This window comes from Cervus elaphus, chromosome 25 (assembly GCF_910594005.1).
Source record: "Cervus elaphus chromosome 25, mCerEla1.1, whole genome shotgun sequence".
NCBI lineage: Eukaryota > Metazoa > Chordata > Mammalia > Artiodactyla > Cervidae > Cervus > Cervus elaphus.
The window spans coordinates 71,087,117-71,106,387 of NC_057839.1; the positions used below are offsets into that span (position 1 = coordinate 71,087,117).

General features: G+C 63.4%; 1 protein-coding gene across 4 annotated transcripts; it reads right to left on the reverse strand.

Moving 5' to 3' along the window:
• Positions 1-18,404, reverse strand: SLC6A19 (solute carrier family 6 member 19). 4 transcript variants are annotated; one of them, XM_043887860.1, is made up of 13 exons: positions 17,813-18,404; positions 16,806-17,063; positions 10,718-10,858; positions 9,834-9,971; positions 8,284-8,465; positions 7,807-7,917; positions 7,352-7,464; positions 5,628-5,756; positions 5,371-5,527; positions 3,647-3,851; positions 3,090-3,249; positions 1,988-2,150; positions 1-1,846 (listed from the first exon to the last, which is right to left on the reverse strand). In XM_043887860.1, the coding sequence occupies exons 2-13, from the start codon at positions 17,005-17,007 to the stop codon at positions 1,643-1,645; spliced, it is 1,905 nt and encodes a 634-aa protein (XP_043743795.1). In that variant the 5' UTR covers positions 17,008-17,063; positions 17,813-18,404; the 3' UTR covers positions 1-1,642. The 4 variants fall into 4 exon arrangements, with proteins under 4 accessions (XP_043743795.1, XP_043743794.1, XP_043743797.1 ...); XM_043887859.1 differs by having other exon boundaries at positions 16,806-17,098; XM_043887862.1 differs by lacking the exon at positions 17,813-18,404 and having other exon boundaries at positions 1-1,075; positions 1,626-1,846; positions 16,806-17,141.
• Between the last annotated feature and the right edge of the window lie 867 nt (positions 18,405-19,271).

Consider the following 19,271-nt stretch of genomic DNA (forward strand, 5'->3'; position numbering starts at 1 on the left):
TATGAAAGAGAGTGATTTATTCAGACACGTACACACAACACCCACAAAACCCAAATTTCTAACAATTTGCAAAATATCAAGTCTGTGAAAGAACCCCTCACCAAGAGACAGAGAAGGAGAGCCCAGCCCCGACCAGGTCACTTCTGGGAGTGTGTCTCCCCTCCATGTACCCTGGGGGTGGGGTGGGGTGTATCTAAGGGGTCCTGAGCAGTTTTCCCAACAGGGTTGGACAGCTCTCGGAATAGAGGAGGTGGTTCCCAAGGATGCCGTCCAGGAGTCTCCCACCCACCACTTGGCTCTCTGGTCCTGCACAGAGAATCCTCAGAAAGTCCAATTTAACATAAACTTGATTTTTGCATGGAAAGTGGAGGTGACCGGGGCTTGGAAACAAACACCCAAGTTCACGTAACTTTGGATCAGGTTGGGTGTGGCATCCTGTCCCCCACGGGAGGGAGGCACCAACGCCGGCTTCAATAAGCAGCAGCAGGTGGACAGTCCCCCTGCCCTCACGGTCCCTGATGTCTCTCGGGACGCATGGACGGTCCTCCACCGCAGTGGCCAAGGCTGAGTTATCCTACAACCCGTCTTTTCCAACATCTGGCTAAATATTCACGCAGTTAATGTCCTCTCAAGAACGTACAGTGTGATGGGGGGGGGGGGGGTCTGCCTTAAGTCACCCGAGCTGAGTTTTATTTAACTGCTCATCTATTGCTGGCAGCTAGATGCAGGGATTAAGCAGATCAGCCTTCACGATGCCTGGGTGTGGCCAAGACTCTGTCGGATGGGTGGGGCCCCACCGGGCTGGCCAAGTTCTCTCAAGCTCACTGGCCTCTTCCGGACGGGCCTGAGAAGGGTGCTCCTGGTCACGGGGTGAGAGCCCTAACCTCACTGCAAGAACCCCAAGGTCGCAGGGGACCTCAAGAGGAAAGGGCGGAGGCACCAAGACTGGATCCAAGGGGCCGAGATGAGCGGGCCGTGCACAGCAGCCCCCACCCCCATGGCAGCTGACTCTCTGGGAGTGGGGTGGAGATGGACCGCCCGTCAGCTCCCCAGGCCCTGCTAGCAGGAGTGTGTGCTGCAAGGCAACGCATGCACACACACGTAAGCATGAGCACACAGGCACAGTACACAGATGCTTGCACACTGGGACACACTCACACACATGCAGACACATTCACACACATGCTGACACACTCACACACATGCAGACACACTCACACACATGCAAATACACTCACACTGGCTCATGTACACACCTGCTCACACATGTGCTCACGTGCACATATACACATTCATGTGCACACTCACATGTGTGTGTAACCACACCAGGAGGGTGTCCCTTGTTATGCACACATGCTCGCACACATCCACACATGTACACGCACATGTGCACATGTATACACACTCACACATGCACACATACACATGCAGGGACATACCCACACACTGAGGATACACTCTTACACGTGCATACTCACAGTGTACACATATACACATGTGCACACTCACATGAATACACACAGACACACACACCCATGTATACATGCTCCCACACATGCACCCTCACATAATACACACATGTGCACACATGTGCAGCCCAGTCCCTCCTCAGACACCACCCCTACCCCACAGGCTGGGCTGCCTAGGACCAGAGGTCACCGTTCACTGAGGCCGCAGACACTGCGCTGACAAGTGCCCGCTGGTCCCCTGGCCTCTGGAAGAAGTTCCTGATGAGCTTGTAGATGGCGAAGCAGGGGATGACCAAGCAGGGGACCCCAGCAACAATGACCACCACGGCATACACCCAGCCCGGGTACTTGATCTCCTTGGATTTGGGAAATTCCTCCTGGAGAGAGAGCGGCCTTGGGTGAGCAACCAGGCAGCCAGGGTCTCCCTTGGGGCAAGGTGCCCACCCCTCATGATTCCCTCCTGGTTTCTAGAGGGAGGGGGAGCCTGCCCCTTTCCACCCTGGAGGCCCAGGACTCACATAGCCTGGGTCCCAGATGTTGTATGTCAGCTCCTCCCTGACCTTGATCACGAAGAAGAACAGGAAGATGGCCAGCATAAGCAGGGGGCTCACCACTCTCCACGTGACCTGCCAGAAGATGTTGGGCTTGTGGCCGATCATGAACTCGATGTCCCTGTTGAACCTGGAAGCAGAGGCCAAAGGGCCTTTAGTCCCCGGAAGGCAGAGGAAGGCAGAGAGCGGCAGCCTCTCCACGCCTGGAGAGACGGTCTCTGCTTTGCAATGCTGCACTCTGACCTTTCACATCCATCTTGGTAGACACACCTTCTCTGGGAAGCCCCGCCATCTTGCGGTGCTACTGCCGGGCTGGATGCGTGGACTCTCGTCAGAGGCCGCATCCTCCTCAACCCCAGGCAGAGCTGCTGGGGACCGAGGAAGGGAGCTGTCCGGCTCCCTGTCGCAGTTTCCTTGGCAGGGCAGTGGCTCTGACCTTGGGCAGCCTCACCAGGACTTTTAGTGGTGCAGCACTGGGGGTCTTAACGGGGCCCCCTCCACGGGCTTGTGCATTTAACCTTAATTGATTCACCAGATCGTTTATGGAGCAGTGGTGAGTCCAACTCCTATTAAGAACACAGTGCCAATCCATGATGCCCTGAATGAACGGCCCAGGGATGGCTGACCCTGCCGCACTTGTCCGCCTGTCTTCGCCTGAGCCTCTGTCTGGCAGAGGAACCCTGCTCACACCCCTGGGAGCAGGCCCGGCAGAGCAGTGGGGCTGGAGTAAAACACCAGCTCCCTCCATCCTCCAGGCAGGGTCCTGGGAGGGGTCCTGGGGAAGCCCCTCGGCCCACAGCAAACCTGTGCACCGTCCTGCCTTCTCCCATTCGCCCCAAGGCCAGGCTGCCTCCTGCTGCTGCTGCCAGTGCCCTTCCCGAGGCCTGGGGGGAGGCATCTGGACGCTGCAGAAGGTGCGGTCTGCACCCCACCCTCCACCCTGCGCGAGCTTCATGGCCTCTCCGTTGCCCTCCCGGGGCCAGGCCGCCCCCACACCACGTCGGACAGAAGAAACACCTGCGCGGCCCTGCGTGCGCCCCCCGTGGGGTTCCCCATCCCCGGCCCCCACCTGTCTACGCCGTACACATAGACCACGGAGAACATCTCGAAGAAGGCGATGACGAGCAGGGGGATGGAGCCCGCGTAGCTGTCCAGAAGAGACAGCCAGTACTGGCCGGAGTTCAGTGTGAAAATGAAGGCGATGAGGTACGTCCCCAAGCAGATGAGGCCTGTGGCGGCAGAGGGCGGGGGTGCGGTCACGGGCGTCTGCCCCGACGCCCGCTGCAGTCTCCCTCTGGCCGCTGCGCCACGGCCTCGAGCCCCACCGTGCAGCTAAGCCGGTCCTCCTGGCCCCACCCACAGGCCCCGCCCACAGGCCCCGCCCACAGGGCCCACAGGCCCCGCCCACAAGCCCACAGGCCACAGACCCGCCCACAGACCCGCAGGCCCCACGATCCCCACAGACCCCGCCCACGCAGCCTTGCCCACAGTGCCCACAGGCCCGGCCCACACCCTGCCCACAATCCCACAGGCCCCGCCCACAATCCCACAGGCCTCGCCCACACCCCGCCCACAACCAAGGCCCCACCCACCACCCACAGGCCCCGCGCCCACTGCCCCGCCCACCTGTGAGCAGCTCCTTGGGCCACTTCTTGGGGATGACTTTGAGGTCTTGCAAGGGCACGACCACACCCTCCATGTTGCCGAACATGGACGACAGGCCCAGGCAGAAGAGCATGATGAAGAAGAGGACGGACCAGAGGGGCGCCACTGGCATCTTGGTGATGGCCTCGGTGAAGACGATGAAGGCCAGCCCGGTGCCCTCCACGCCCTGCAGGGTAGCAGGCGTGTCACCCGGGGCCCTCCGAGGTGCCCACTGGCCGGTCTGGCCCTGACCCTGGATGGCTCTGCACCCACGCAGTCATGGCTGATGCTGAGGCTGAGCCATCCTGTGGAGTGACCGCAGCTCTTGCCTTTTAGCTCCAGGTGCATTTTAAAAGGCTGAACTGGTTACATCACTGGGAAGTTGACCACACTGTCCGGCGGTGTTTGGGGCCCCGTGCAGCCCAGACAGAGGTGTTCGGCAGATGGGCATGGACTGCCATCTGCTCACCAGGGGGAGTCCCCCGCCCCGCCCCGCCCTGCCCTGCCCACAGCCGAGGCCATTGCGTGGACTGACTTCAGCGGGCCTGAGCGAGTCCCCGAAACAGACCCCCTGGAAGTGCGCCCACCAGCGCTCAGAGCGGCCCGCGGGGCAGGTAGCGCCATAAACCTGCTCATGGGTGCGTAACGACCACACTCTGCATGGAGTGGCCCACGCAGGTGAGTGAGGCCTGACACTGGGCCCTCTTCTTAGGGCTCAGGGTTCCCGGGAGTTGAACTTCCGCAGAGAGCCCTGAGCTCGGAGGGGCTGAATGAGGAGCCAGTGGGTTCGGCGGGATCCCACAGGATCCCCCTTACGGCATCTGCCCACATTCCTGGGACGCAAGGACTCAGAGCCGTGGGGAGGCTGAGGGGGGTCGTCCCAGCACCATGGAGCCCGCATCGCAGAGGAGCAGTCCAGGAGGTCTAACAGCCTGTACCCGTGGGAAAGTGGAAGCCCGTCAGCACTGCCCAGGGCTGGGGGCGGGCGCTCATGGCTGACGGAAGACTACCAGGGGTGCAGGAGGGCATAAACCGACTGCGTAAACTCACTAAACCCCCACAAACTGAGCTTCTAGGCAAGAACTGGCAGCTCGAGATTGTCTCTTTTTAAAAGGAAGGGGGATTGAGACTCGCAGCCCCTGTGACGTTCCCCAGAGAGAGCCAGGCAGGGAGGACCCTTTGCTGTGTCCACTCCTAACAAGACAGTGCTGTCGCTGGAGAAGCAGTGCCAGGCCTTCAAAATGCTCAACACGCCCCTGAAATGTGCGGCTCCCAATAAGAGAACTGCAAAGCTGAGATTAGTAGATGCCAGCCTACGAGCAATCACAGCAGGAAGTGTTGCTTGTCCTGGGGGCTGGTACTTGAGCTTGTGTGCATCCCGGGAGCCTGATGGCCACCAGTGATTTCAGGACAGTGACGACAACTCTGACCTTTGTGTAGCAGAATTATGGTAAGAACGGACCATGGGGTGTTTCTGTGTATTTGACATGAGGCCACGGGAGAGGTCAGGCCCATGGAGGGCATCTCATGGCCTCACGTGCGGGGCTCATGGCCCAATAGGTGCTGGTGCCCTAGACCCAGTGTCTGAACCCCGTGGGGCAGGATGGCCAGGGTGGGTGGCCATGTGGCACGGGGCAGGTCTGTCCTAACTGGACTTCCAGGGGAGGCTCAGTGTCCACCCCAGGTGCCCACTGCCCTGGCCCTACCTCTGAGAGGAAGGCATCCATGTCGCAGGTCTGGAACTTGAGCTTGGCGTAGGCCACGGGGTCGGAGGCGTTGCACCACTGCTGCATCTCAGCAAAGTTCTCCTGCGTCACGTTGCCTTCGGGCAAGTCGAATCCGTTGATGAGCGTCAGGATGTTCCTGGAAAGAGAGCGAGGCTGACACCAGTCTGGGCGGCTCCTCGGAGGCGGAGGAGGGGACGAGGCCACCACAGCTGCTGGGGTGCCCGCTGGCCACTCACTTGCTGAAGCAGTCATCGTAGCGTTCGGTGGCACGGAAGCCAATGATGGAGTAGACCACAGTGGCCGCATACACGGATGTGAAGCCGTTGATCACAGACACGATGACCGAGTCCATCTCGCAGTTGTTGCTGTGGACGGAAGTGGCATCGGTGAGCACAGGCCGGAGGGCGCGGTGTCCACCTGGCCAGCCCGCGTCGCAACAGGTGGTCAGAGCTGCATCTTGGGCCAGCCGGACAGGCTGAGCCGCCGCTGGGCGGGGTTGGGGGGGCTCGCCGAGCACCAGGTGACGGCCCCCACGCCTGCTGCAGCCTGCTAGCCCCTTGGTGCTCCCATGCCCTGGGGACCCCGGAGCTGGGGCTGAAGACCCTGTGTTCAGGTCCCCGCTCGGCCCGCGTCTGCTCTGGGCTCAGGAGGTGATGCATCAGCCCTGCTCATGCAGGGCAGCCTGGACCTTCTGACCACCAGCCACGGAGGCCTCCCTCCCCCTCCTCCCCCTCCCTGCCCCCACAAATGCTGCCGTCCCCCAGCTCACCCCAGGCCTTCATGGCTGAGGACGCCCATCTCCACCTCGCTGCCTAAAGCCTCCCTCAGCTCAGTGCATGACCCCTGACCTCCCACCTGCTGAGGCACCATCCTTCCAGGTGCTTCCGTCAAGAACCCCCAGGGAAACGCAAACCAGACCCCAGTGAGGGGCTTCCCTGGTGGCGCAGTGGATGGGAGCCCGCCTGCCAGTGCAGGGGGACACAGGCTCGATCCCTGGTCTGGGAGGGTCCTGCAGGTTGCAGAGCAACCAAGCCTGTGAACCACAAGAGAAGATACTGCTCGCTGCAGCTGGAGAAAGCCCACACAATGCAACAAAGACCCAGGGCAGGCGGGAAAAAAAAATAATACTAAAAAACAAACGCAAAGCTCAGTGAGCTGCCTCACCCACCCCGTGGCGGGAACCCAAGCATCTGAGAGCATGGGCGTGGGCGAGGGCGGGGAGGACCCAGGCTCCCACTCGGCCCTACGGGGGCTGCAAGGGGGCAGCGGCTGTCAGACAGTTAGACCTGGAGCCGCCACGAGGCCCATGCTCCGCCTCGGGGCACACACGCGGGGAACGAAAACAGGTGTCCACGGAGCTCAAGCACAGATGTTCTCAGCAGCCAGAGAGCAGGGACAGCCCGGTGAGGCCCGTCTGCAGGCCAAGGACGAGCTGGCCTCGGAAGAGAGACGGACATGCGCCAAGGATGAGCCAGCCTTGGGAGAGAAATGGACATGCAGGCCGAGGACAAGCCGGCCTTCGGAGAGAGACGGACACGCAGGCCAAGGACTAGCCGGCCTCGGGAGAGAGACGGACACGCAGGCCAAGAATGAGCCGGCCTCGGGAGAGAAATGGACATGCAGGCCGAGGACAAGCCGGCCTCAGGAGAGAGACGGACACGCAGGCCGAGGACAAGCCGGCCTCGGGAGAGAGACGGACACGCAGGCCAAGGCGCAGGGGGGCCGGGGGACGGCTGCACCCACTCCCCGCAGCTCTTGAGAATGCCTTCAGCTGGGAGCTGGCCTGCCTGCCTCTAGCCCCGCCGCCCACCATCCGGGAGACTTGGGCTGGCACCCCTGGAGAGTGCCCAACCCCTGCAGCCTCACAGCAGGTCCGATGGGGAGACCGAAGCTCCAAGCGCCAGGCGCCTGGAGGAGCTGCCCCCCTGCTCCCCGCGGGACCCCTGTCCAGCGTACTCACTGGACAGGGTTGTAGCTGGAGAAGGAGATGAGGCCCCCGAAGGCCAGGGAGAAGGAGTAGAAGACTTGGGCCCCCGCATCCAGCCAGGTGACCGGGTTGGCCAGCTCCGTGACCTGCAGCCAAACAGAGACCCTCAGCCATGTACCACGGGATGTGGGGGGGGCACCCAGGAGGGGCATCCAAGGAGGGCACAGGAGCCTGGAGGCAAGGTGACAGCTGAGGCCACTGAGCAGAGGCCAGAGGGAAAACGACCCTGAGGCGACAGCTGGTGGCCCTCTGCCCCGAGCCACACGCGAGCTGGCGCACACTGCCCGCACAGGCCCGGCCGGCGTCCAGGGGCACTGGACAGACATTCACAGCAGCCAGGAAGCGGGAACAGCCCAGGAGGTGCTGGTCTGGTGTCCAGGGACCAGCGGGGGCACGGAGCCAGGGGTGGGCAGGCAGCCTAGACTCACGTTGGGTGTGAAGAGGAAGACGATGCCATTGGTGGCTCCCTTCAGCGTCAGGCCCCGGATGAGAAAGATGGTCAGGACAACGTAGGGCAGCGTGGATGTGATGTACACGGCCTGCGGGAGGTGGCAGCTGTGGGCCGGGGGGCCCGGGCAGGGGTGGGGGCCCACCGCCAGGAGGAGGGCTGACCCCGGACCGCGCCCCCTCCTCCCACGCCCTGGCCCCAGCTTCCCCCTCTGGTTTCCGTGTCCTCTCGTGACCACGGTCACCATTCAGCTCCCGCCATCCAGACGGGCACCACTGTCGCCCCCGCCTGCGGCTTCTGAAGTGTGTGTCTGGGAGCCATCTGGTCCAGCACTGAGTCTGGGGCGCTGCCCTGGGCCACCAGCAAACGCTGCCCAGACAGAGGGCGGGCGGGGGCCAGACCCTCAGAGATGCTAAAGGGGCCGCCCCCGTCCCCCAGAGCGCCCACAGCCCCGCACCTTCCCGGTGGTCTCGATGCCCCGGATGGTGCACACGTAGAGCACGCTCCAGGCACACGTCAGGGCCAGCAGGATCCACCACTGCACGGAGCCCGAGTCATCGATGGAGGTGGAGATGTTGAGGGTCTCGCGGTACCAGAAGTAGTCCACGGAGGAGCTGCGGGCACACTCCTCCACGTAACCTGACACCGTACCACACCAGTGAGGGCCACGAGAGCATGGGCCCAGGGCACTGACACCAGGACACACTGAACTTGTGCACACACATGTGTGCACACCCACACGGACATACCCAACAGGCAGCACCACAACACACTTACACATGTGTGTGCACACACACATAGATATACGCAATGGACATGTCCACAACATACTCACACATGTGTGCACACCCACACGGACATACCCAACAGGCAGCACCACAACACACTTACACATGTGTGTGCACACACACATAGATATACGCAATGGACATGTCCACAACATACTCACACATGTGTGCACACCCACACGGACATACCCAACAGGCAGCACCACAACATACTTACACATGTGTGTGCACATCCACATAGATATATGCAATAGACATGTCCACAACATACTCACACATGTGTGCACACCCACACAGATGCATGCAACAAACAGCACGCACAATGTACTTATACATGTGTGCACACTCACACTCAACAGACAGCATGCACCACATACATATGTGTGCACACCCATACAGGAATACCAACAGACAACATACAAAATGTACTTACACGTGCACATCCACAAAGACTTGCACAACAGAGAGAATTCACTATGTGCACACATGTGTATGCACGCCCACAGAGACACACCCAACAGCATGCACAACATACATGTATGTACACACATGCACACTTTCATGCACTCATTGCACATGAACATACTTGTAGGCACACATAAGCATGCACAAACCAAACAGACTTGCATGTATAGTCAAGTACAGACCCATGCACACACTCGTGCACACAGGGAGCATGCACAGCGGGCCTTGACGACCTGCCACTCCCCCAACCCCGCCCCCTCCCCCAACCCCGCCCCCACCGCAACCCCGCCCCTCCCCCAGCCCTGCCCCCTCCCCCAACCCTGCCCCAGGCAGGCACAGACCCAGGGCTTAGCTGGGAGTCAGAGCCCTGGGCACGGCACTCAGTCATTCAGGAGGCCAGCAGTCTTTGGGGGTCTCAAGCCAGAGCCTGCACCGGGTGGCTCTGTTTAGCCTCACGCACTCTCTCTGCTCTAGACCTAGCATCTTAGGGTCCTGGTTGCCCCCCCTGGGCTCATGGGACCCCAGTGAGACCCTGCCAAGGCAGGAGTGGTCTAATCCTGGCAGACCCTCCCACCCTACCCCGCCCACATCCCCTGAAGGGCCCCCGGGTGCAGCCAGGGAGGCCATGGAGCAGGTCTGCCCCCTACTGTGTTTGAGTTTTTGCTAAACTTGGGCGACGACCACGTGGCTGTTAGAGATTCAGGGGGTGCTGCTCACAGGCCAGCCCCGCCCCCACCAGCCCCCCAGGGCTCACCTGTCTTGTTGGCATTGAGTGGACACTGGCTCCAAGGCAGGGGCTCCTGGAAGGAGTTGAAGAAGTACCACATGACCCAGGCGATGATGGTGTTGTAGTAGAGGCCCACCATGAAGGACACGAACATGGACGCAATGCCTGGGGGGGAGGGGACGTCAGTGCTGGGGCGGGGGTCACTGCTGACGTGGGGGTCGCTGCTAGGTTGGGGGTCACTGCTAGGATTGGGGGTCCCTGCTGGAGTGGAGGCAGTGCTCGGGTGGGGGGTCACCACCAGGGTAGGGGCAATGCTGGAGTGGAGGGTCACTGCTGGAGTGGGGGGTCACTTCTAGGATAGGGGTGTCACTGCTGGAGTGGGGGTCACTGCTGGGGAGGGGGTCATGGCTGGGATGGGGGCATTGCTGGAGTATGGGGGTGCTGGGGTGAGGATAACAGCTAGGGTAGGCAGTCACTGCTGGGGTAGGGGGATCACTGCTGGGATGGGGGTGCTGGTGTAGGGGGTCACTGTGGAATGAAGGGTCAGTGCTGGAGTGAAGGCTATCTCTGGGGAGAGCCTCCTGGCCCACTGGGTGTGAGTGAACAGAAGGGTCCCAGGCCGCAGGAAGGCACCCTGCGGTCAGCATCCCTCCTAGTCCCAGCTCTGGGCAGGAAGTGGGGGGCTCTGCTCTCCCCCTGTGTCTGCCCCCGCTAGGCCTGTGTTCCCCAGGTACCCAGGACAGCCTCTGCAGCCCACCCTCCACCCCCACGAGAGTCTAAGAAAGGGGTGGCAACAGCCTCAGGGTGGGGGCGTGCAGCCCTGGGCTGTCTCCTCCCTGAAACCTAAAGGGAACAGCGGGTGGTGTGTGCTGCCAGCAAGGACCCCAGGCTGAGCCTGGGCGCGGACGCACCTAAGCCCTTGAGGGCCGGGTGGATGGCGCTCCAGACGCCCACGCTGCCCTTGCGCAGCCGCTGCCCGATGGCAAACTCCAGGTGCAGCAGCGGGATCCCCTCCAGGACCAGCAGGATGAGGAACGGAATCATGAACGCTCCTGTAGGGCGGGGGACGGGGTGGGGGGAGTGGGGGCGTGGTCAGGGCGGGTCGCTGGATGGTCACGTGACTAAGGATGTCGCCTTTGACCATGCCCTTGACGGTCATCGGCGTTGTTTGGGGGGGGCTTGTGCCGCCTCCTCGCGGTGGCCGGCTTGTCCGCGGTCCCCACAGGACGCTGCCTGACCCCCAGTCCCTGGAGAGCTAGGATGGCGTCCGCGTGTGGGAGGAGCCCAGGGAGGGGCACGCGCCGGGGTGAGCCCCTTGGGGGTGTGGGCCCATGGCACCCTCACTCGAGGGTGGGGAAGGGGAAAAGGCCAGGAGCTCCAGGCCGGCCCAGACCCCGCACAGAAAGGGGTCTGCATCTGAGCCCTGGGGACCCCGCTCTGGGCCAGGGAGCAGCGGGACCTGGGGTCTGTGTCTCCGCTCGTTGATGGGCCCCAGGGCCTGGCCCGCCCGTAGCAGGGGCCCTGTGAACACCTGCCTTCATGGTGCACGTGGGCCCACCATCCCAGACCCCCCAAGGGGTGAGCTCCCTCCCCAGGCCCTGGTTTTACCAGCCGTCCGGGCTCCTCCCCCTGACCCAGGCTCTGGGGGAACCAGCGGGGAGGGGGGTCCTTGTCCAGCGCACCCAGCCTGGCCCCATGCTGAGCACAGTTCTGCTGAGATTAGCACAGCGGCAGTTACCAAAGGTCACCGGCTCTAGAGCTGAAACTGGCCGATAAGGATTGGAAACACTTGCTTCAGGGCTTAAAAGTGGATTCAGGTCCAGTCTGAGGGGCCTTGTGGTCAGGCTCCCTGGGCACCCGGACCGCCAGCAGTGGCCTGGGACGCCCGCCCTGAGGTCCCCCTACTCTGTCCCGGGGTCTGGCGAGCCCTACCGCGGGCTGAGGTCCCCCCGTCCTGTCCCAGGGTCCAGTGCGGCCTGCCGTGGGCTGAGGTCCCCCCCGCTCTGTTCCGGGGTCCGGTGCGGCCTGCCTCAGGGTGAGGTCCCCCCACCCTGTCCTGGGATCTGGCGAGGCCTGCCGAGGGGTGAGGTCCCCCCCCTCCCCGGTTCATGCAGCCCCTTCTCCCCGCCCTCCTCCGCTCACCTCCCCGCCCCGCCTCCACCTCCTGAAACATACATTCTCTGCTCCCCCTCAAGCAGCTTAGATCCTTCACTTGTGCCCGCTTCTGTCCCGGACGCCAGCCAGGCTGCAGCCTTTGCACACTGGCCTCCTGGGCAGCGTGGGTGTCAGGCCTGAGCGGGAGGTCCCTACTGGCATGGCACTGTGTACACGTGTGTATACATGTGTGTACACGTGAGTACATCAGTGTGTAGTGCATGTGCCTATCCACATGTGTGTGTTGTGTCCACGTGTATGCGAATGAGTGTGTATGTGTGAGCATGTGGGTGCCTCCACATGTATCCAGACACTTGGTGTAAGCGTGACACGTGTGTACAAGTGAGTGTGCACAAGTGTGTACAAGTGTGCGCTTGTGTGTACAAGTGAGTGTGTCCTTGTGTATGTATGAGCGTGCGTGGATGTACACATGTAAAGCTGAGTGTGTGTGTAGGTGTGTTTGAGACTGTGTCCGTGTGTACTCTTGTGCCTGAGTGTGCGCATGTGCGTGTGTGTGTGTGTTGAGGGGGACCTGGAACGCGTGTGCAGGGGGCTCCTAGTCTGCTGGCCTGGCGCCCCGCTTGGCCCCTGGGTTAATCCCGCGGCCTTTTCTCTTTCTCCTCCTCCATCTGCCTCCCTGGCGCCCTCTCGCTGGGGGCACGGGCCCCAGGGCCCGCGGCACTTTCTCCCACCTGTGGACCGCCCTCGGTCCCCATGCCAGGGAGCTGCAGGGCGACTGGCCGCACGCCTGGCCGCCCCCCTGGGGCTCCAGGCACAGGCTTCTTCCAGGGCTGGTGCTGTGTGGGGCGGGGAGCAGTGTGCCGAGGGTCAGGGGGCGAGGGTGTGGGCTGGGACACAAGGAAAGGCACCAGGAACGGGCCTCCCCCAGGCCAGACCCCTCAATGGAGGGGAGCCAGCAGCCTTGGGTCTGGGGCTCAGCCAGCTGCGGGCTCAGCGCCTGTCCCTCTGTCCATGGAGGTAGAGGTGAAGTAAGATTTGCCTCTCTGAGGTTCTCAGGAGCTGGATTTGAAAACCTGTGGAGCAAAACCACCAAGAGGAAAACATGCTCCCCATCCCATCCCTTCCTCTCATGATGCCACTTTTACCCCTGGACTCCCTGCCCCTTCACCGCCATTGGGAAACTCCTCTTCATTCTTGAAAACCCCACTCATGAGACAGCCCCTCCTCCAGGAAGCCTCCAGTGTTCCCCGTGGTCCTGGCACCTACACCAGCCCCCCAGCCACCCCCACAAGCTCCTGCAGGACCGGAGGCTCAGCTTCTACAGAGGCGGGAGGGTGGGGCCAGGACACGTCCACACGGGCACCCCCAGCCCTGGCAGCACCAGCCAGAGGCAGGCCCTCGGCCCCTTGCTCTCTCCTGGATGGGCGGCTCTTGGCTCCCTTTGGAGGTTGGGTCTGCTGCGGGGGCGGGAATGGGGATGTCAAACAGAGGCGTGGGGCGGGCTGCAGGTCTTAGGAGGCAGGAAAGCCACGGAGTGCCCGGCGCCCGGTGGGTTCCAAAGGTCCCGGGAGACGAGAGAGGAGACTGTCAGCCCCGAGGGAGGACACACGTGCAGAGAGGCGCGGGGGCAGGAGGGTGAACACGCCCGGAGGGAGCAGGAGTTCTAGGAACTCAGGAAGTGAGGTGGGGGGAGGAGGGAAGGGGGGGAGGGAACTCGAGAGAGCCCCCTGGGGCTCAGGTCAAGCCCACAGGGGCGCAGGCTTAGGTGGGGCACCGCTCTGCCTGCGAGTCTCCCAGGAGCGCCTGGCTTTTGTGACCACAGACCCTCAGCCGCTTCCAGGAGGGAAACCCAGTGGAAACGGAGGCTGCTGCCCCCTGCCCTCCCCCGGCCCGCAGCGTCCAGAATGGACAGGAGCCAAGGGGGCCTTCCTGCTCCCATGGGCGGGCTCTCCAGGACACCGCCTGCTTCCCCAGACGCCCTGGAGCCGCATGCCCCTCTTCCACTTCCCTGAAGCGCAGGGGGGATCCACCGCCCGCCCTCACCCGTGGCCTCCCCTGCACCCCCACCCCACGGTCGGTCAGGACTCGGGGCCGCTAGGCTGTGGAGCCAGCCCTCGAGGGGCGGGGGGCAAAGCTGCGTGGCATGTCCTGCCTCCCCTGGTCCCCTCTGTTGGCCGCCGGGGCCTGGTCCTTGCAGGTCTGTGGGGGCCCAGCCAGCCTCCAAGTTACAGGCACCGGGCTCACACCGGGGACTCTGGAGCCCGAGGCGCTGCCCGGAGGGCCTGGGGGCAGAGAGGAGGCCCAAGGCTGGCTCAGGGTCTAGGGTCACGACCCCTGGGCCCCGCACTTCCGAGGGCCCTGCTCAGCCGGGTCCCCCAGGGCGGCGCCCAGCCCATGTGCACCTGCAGACTCGCTGGATGGGCAGAGGCGGTGCCGTGCTGGGATGGACACAGCTGGGTGGGGAGGCACCCCGGGTGGGCACACCTCCTGGCACTGGGGAAGGCAGGATGGGGCTCGGGAGATGGAGAAAGGCAGCACCTGGCCTGCAGACCCCAGACTCGCGGTCAAGGGGCGGACCGCAGCATGCATGCTGCCCGCCTGCTGACTCCACTCACAGGTGAGTGTGAGACCCCGGCTCGGCGGCCCGACGGGGCGCTCACCCAGGGACACAGGAAGGCAGGCGCGTGCAGGCCTGGCGGCGGGGCCCAGCGAGGGGCACAGAGGACGGGAGGACAACCCTGGCCCGCGGGGGGCCGGGTGCGGGAGCCACAGGAGGGCCCCCACCTCTCTGAGCCCAGGGAGGCAGCAGACGGTCCTCCTCAAAGCCGAGCGAGCTGAGACCCACGCTCTGTCCTGCCCGCCCCCCTTGGGAGCAAACCTGCCTAGAGGGACCAGCTCCTTCAGCCTCACAGGCCCGGCTGCCTGCCAGGGCAAGCGCAGACCCCGGGGGAGTGCAGGAGGGCGGCCAGCCTGTGGGAGGCAGGACACAGCGCCTGCTACCGGGCTCCCGCGCGGGGGACTGAGACGACGCCACGGCCGGGGTCACGCGATGTGCACAGGCCGCTCACGGCCACCCCGAGCAAACGCCACAGAACACCGCTGACGGTCAAGCCTACATCATGGGTCTTCATCGTGGCTCTGTCTACTTTTCTGTATAGACTTTTTTTCCCCCCCATAATATAAAGTTAAAAATAAAGCAAAAATTCATTTACTTTTTAAATTATCCAAAACTCCTGGAAATAATTGGAGACTAACTAAGCTTTCGCCGAATCAGAACGTATGAGCAGGGATGGGAGGCCCCTAGGACCCTCGAAGGCGGCTCCTCAAGCCACACAGCTGCTCCGCTCCCCACAGCTGGGGCTCCGGCAATGGGAGTGTCACCCTGACGGGTCACCAGCCACCCTGCCTTGGCCTCAGGCATGGTCTTCTGGGCGTGGAGGGCGGGCCGTTCGGGTCCCAGCCCGTGAGCTGGCCCAGAGGACAGTGGACGGGCCTCCTGAGGGACAGGGGCGCGGGGGGCGGGGCCCTGACCCACGTGGGGGCCGCGGCGTCCCCCTCCCCTGTGCTGGGGGGCAGCATCCACTCAGCAGCATCCTCCCAGGTCCCCCGGCTCCCAGTCAGTGTGCACCTGGCCTCCTGGGGGTCTGAGTTCCTGGTGTCTGCTCTGGCCAACTGCCCGGAAGACCCCTAAGCTGCTTCTAGCATGTTCGCCCTGGGAGTCCCTCCCCAGCTCTGCGGTCCATCCCCCTCTTCCCAGGGACCAGCAACGGGCCTCCACCCGTCAGCGGGGTCAATCCAGAGCAGCCCCCGAGTCCCACGCGCAGGGGAGCAGCCAGCCCTCCTCCTGGTCCCCGAGCTGGGGACCCTCCCCCAGGACGGCTCCTGAGGGGTCATGACTGGCATGTTGCAGTGGGAGGGGCAGCGGCCCCCCTGAGGGCCCTGCGGGCGTAGGCTATGACTCAGGCGGGAGCCCTGACCTCCTGGGCTCCGCGAGCCCCAGCCCCCGAGGTGGCAGCCTCAGTCCAGGAGGCGCCAGCTGGCCCAGAGGTTCCGATGACACACCTTCCCTCCCAGGCGGCTTGAGCCCTTGGCGGTTCAGGGGGGTCTCCGGGGAGACCCAGCACGGCCCCTTCCACCTGCTCCTCTGGAGGACACGCAGGTCACAGAGCCGCAGGGAGCCCGCAGTTTCTCCTCACGAGAGCTGGCTTGTGCCGCCCAAGGCGGGGTCAAGAGCTCCCAGAGCCAGGAGCATCCCCTTCCTGCGTCCAGCTCCCCGGGCCAGCGCGGGGCCAGAGGGACCACGGTGTGACCTCTGTCCCTGCAGCTCCCGCACAGCAGGAGGGCAGGTGGAGGAACGGGGCTGTGGGGACCCAGGCCCAGAGCCTGGTGGGTGGCGGGCCGCCTCAGCCCCCTTGGAGGGAGACCCCTGGGCTCTGGGCCAGGCCCCAAGGCCTCTGGCGGCAGCGGGATGGGAAGAGGCCCCACTCCTGCCCGGGATGCACGTGGTTTCTCAGGGGTCACCTGCACCCAGCCGGCCGCCTCCTCTGTCCATCGGGGAGCTAAGTGCCTGCTGAAGCCAGAGTGCCCTTGATGACACAAGCTGGGTTCAGCCCGGTGCCCGCGTGGTGGGCTTACTGAGGGCTGGCCTCATCTTCCTCGCTGAGAGGAGGGGCCCCCCTGAGGAGCCGGGGGCCCCTCCGATGCCCCTGCCCGGGTCAGAGCAGGTCCAGGGCCACGGGAGGGCTCCTGGGCCCAGCCCGCCCCACCCCACACGACCTGGGATGTGGTGCCCCAGGAGGATGTCCCTGCTGGCCCGTGCTCCGGCAAGAGCCCCGGGTGGGGTGCAGCCGCGGGGGTCGTCCTGCCCGCCGCCCACCTGCCTACCTCCGCCGTGACTCTGGCACAAGTAGGGGAAGCGCCACACGTTGCCCAGGCCCACGCAGAAGCCCACGCAGGTCAGCATGTACTGCGCCTTGTTGTCCCACTTGGGCCGCGAGTTGCTCTCCTCCTGCTCGATGCGCTCCAGCTCGCCCAGCGACGGGATCCGGGCCTCCAGGCCGGGGTTGGGCAGCGCCAGCCTCACCATGGTGGTCCGGGCAGGTCCGTGAGCTCAGCGAGTGGCCACCGGCCGGAGACCTGGGGCTTTATAGGAAACCTTTGGCACCTCACCCCAGCACCTGGGCCGAAAGGAAGTGTCAGCAGATCCCAAGGGCGAGGCTGCCAGACTGTTAATGCCTTATCTGCAGAGGCGCCTGGACCCTCCGGCCTGGGCGGCCGTCAGCTCCGCCCCTGTGCAAACGGGACCCAGCGGCCCAGGTGAGCCTGGCCCCCAGCGCCCCCTGCACGCACCGGGCACCCCAGCACATCGGGGGCAGCCCCGATGGCAGATGCTGCCTGGCCCCCGGGCTCTGAGCCTCTCCTCAGGGAGTGCAGCTTCAGCTGGGGGCCTCCAGACGGGGCCCTCGTCCCTGTGGGTCCCCCCGGGGACTCAGAGCCACCGCCCTGATGTCTCCCGTCCGCCGCCCGCCAGGAGGTGGGGCTTCTGTGCCTTCACTAGGAGCCTGGGCCGGGCACTGGGACAGGGCGGGAAGCGGGGTCCCCGCCCGCTGAGCGCAGCGGTCAGGCCGGGAGACTCGGGAGCCATCTGTGCATCCAGAGAGCTGGGTGGCCCCCTTGGGTGACCACGGGGGTCACGGGACGGTGGCCCCCCCGGCCTCCCAGCTGGGGCCACAAGAGGAGCACTCACGGGAGCTCCATCTAAGCCAGCCCTGGACCAGTCCTGCGGCCCACCACCACGCCACTGCGTGGATCACACTGACATTCCCGGAATAGCTTGTCCAGGGAGGGCGGGTGGGGGTCACGGGAGGTGGGGGGCAGGTTGGGACCCTGACCTTTGCCCCCAGGATGGGGGAGGCGAGTCTGAGGAGGGAGGAAGCCCGAGAGAGAAACCAGATACGCTTCCAGGGACATCTGGTTCCTGCAACAGACACAGACTGGACGGCTGGGCCGGTGGGGGAGGCAGAGAGAGAGATAGTGAGAGAGACAGAGACAGAGATGGAGAGAGACAGAGAGAGAGAGATAGTGACAGAGAGAGAGATGAAGGGAGACAGACAGAGAGAGAGAGAGACAGTGAGACACAGAGAGAGACCCAGAGGCAGAGAGGGAGACAGAAACGCAAACAGACCCCGGGTCAGAGCTGCTGGCAGGAGGCGAGGTGTGGACCCCACGCTCCGGGCCCTGGAACCTCCACCAGCTCCCGAGACTCGAGGGTCAAAGGCCTCTGAGCCTGCTCACCTCGCCCCCCTCCAGCCGAGGAGCCTCCTGCTACCCCGGGAATCAGGTCCACCCCCTCACGCAGGCGCCCGGCCCCGGCCCACGCCCCCCTGACGCGCCCTCCGGGGGATGGACTCCGGCTCCTGGCTCGTGTCCTGCGTTCTGTATCCACTCCCCTCTTCCCGTCTGTTCACTCACACTTGCCCCAACGACTTTTATCACAAAACACGTGCTCGATGAGGAAAATCAGAGACTTCCCTCCCAGAGCTTTCTCCTTATTCCACACAGTTTTCTAAGGATGAGTGACACATACTTACCCACGATGTGAAAACGTGCATGATTTTTACTAAACATTATGTCTTGAGTGTTCCCTTCATTAAATTAAACATTTTTAAGCTTAAAATCAGATTTGTTTTATTGTTTATGCTTTGTGAAACTTTTCTTTCAAACACTGTTTCTGATACGGAACATCCCATGCACCCTGTCTGCTTGCCCACTGTTGCAGAAATGTTCCCTGATACGGCATGTCTCTGCTGTTTGCAGTTTATCCTCTTATAACTATTGCTGTGGTGTGTCTGTGAACACGTGTCTTTTGTTATTGACTGACATGTTGGTGACTTTTCATAAAGCGGGCACATCCATAGAACCACCACCCGGATGAAGAGCGAGAACGTCAGGCTTCCCCGGTGGTCCTGGGCCAGGGACACAGGTCCAGCCCCTGGTCCAGGAAGATCGCACGTGCTAAGGAGCAACCAGGAGCCGCAGCTACTGAAGCCCCCGCGCCTCAGACCCCGCACTCCTCGGCAGGAGACGCCCGTCAGGAGAAAGCACCGCCACCAGAGCAAGGCCCACGGCCAGCCATGTGGACCGGGAGCAGCCCATAATAAATAAATACAGCATCTTAACAGAGAGAGCCAGAGCATCCCAACTCCCAGAGGCCCTGCGCCTCCACAGCACTGTCCGTCTGTCTGTCCCCCTGCCGTTCTGACGGCACGGCGGGGACTGCTCCCGGGCTCAGTGAGGCCCCCGAGTCCTTCACACCATCGCCCAGCTGTCTCCCGGCAGGAAGGGCCTGGT

Excerpts from the sequence above, each read along its gene's own strand:
- SLC6A19 (XM_043887860.1), bottom strand. The coding sequence starts at position 17,007 with ATGGTGAGGCTGGCGCTGCCCAACCCCGGCCTGGAGGCCCGGATCCCG. Across the intron at positions 7,918-8,283 it reads GCATCGAGACCACCGGGAAG|GCCGTGTACATCACATCCAC; the intron begins GTGCGGGGCTGT and ends CACCTCCCGCAG. Across the intron at positions 3,852-5,370 it reads TGGATGCCTTCCTCTCAGAG|GGCGTGGAGGGCACCGGGCT; the intron begins GTAGGGCCAGGG and ends GCTACCCTGCAG.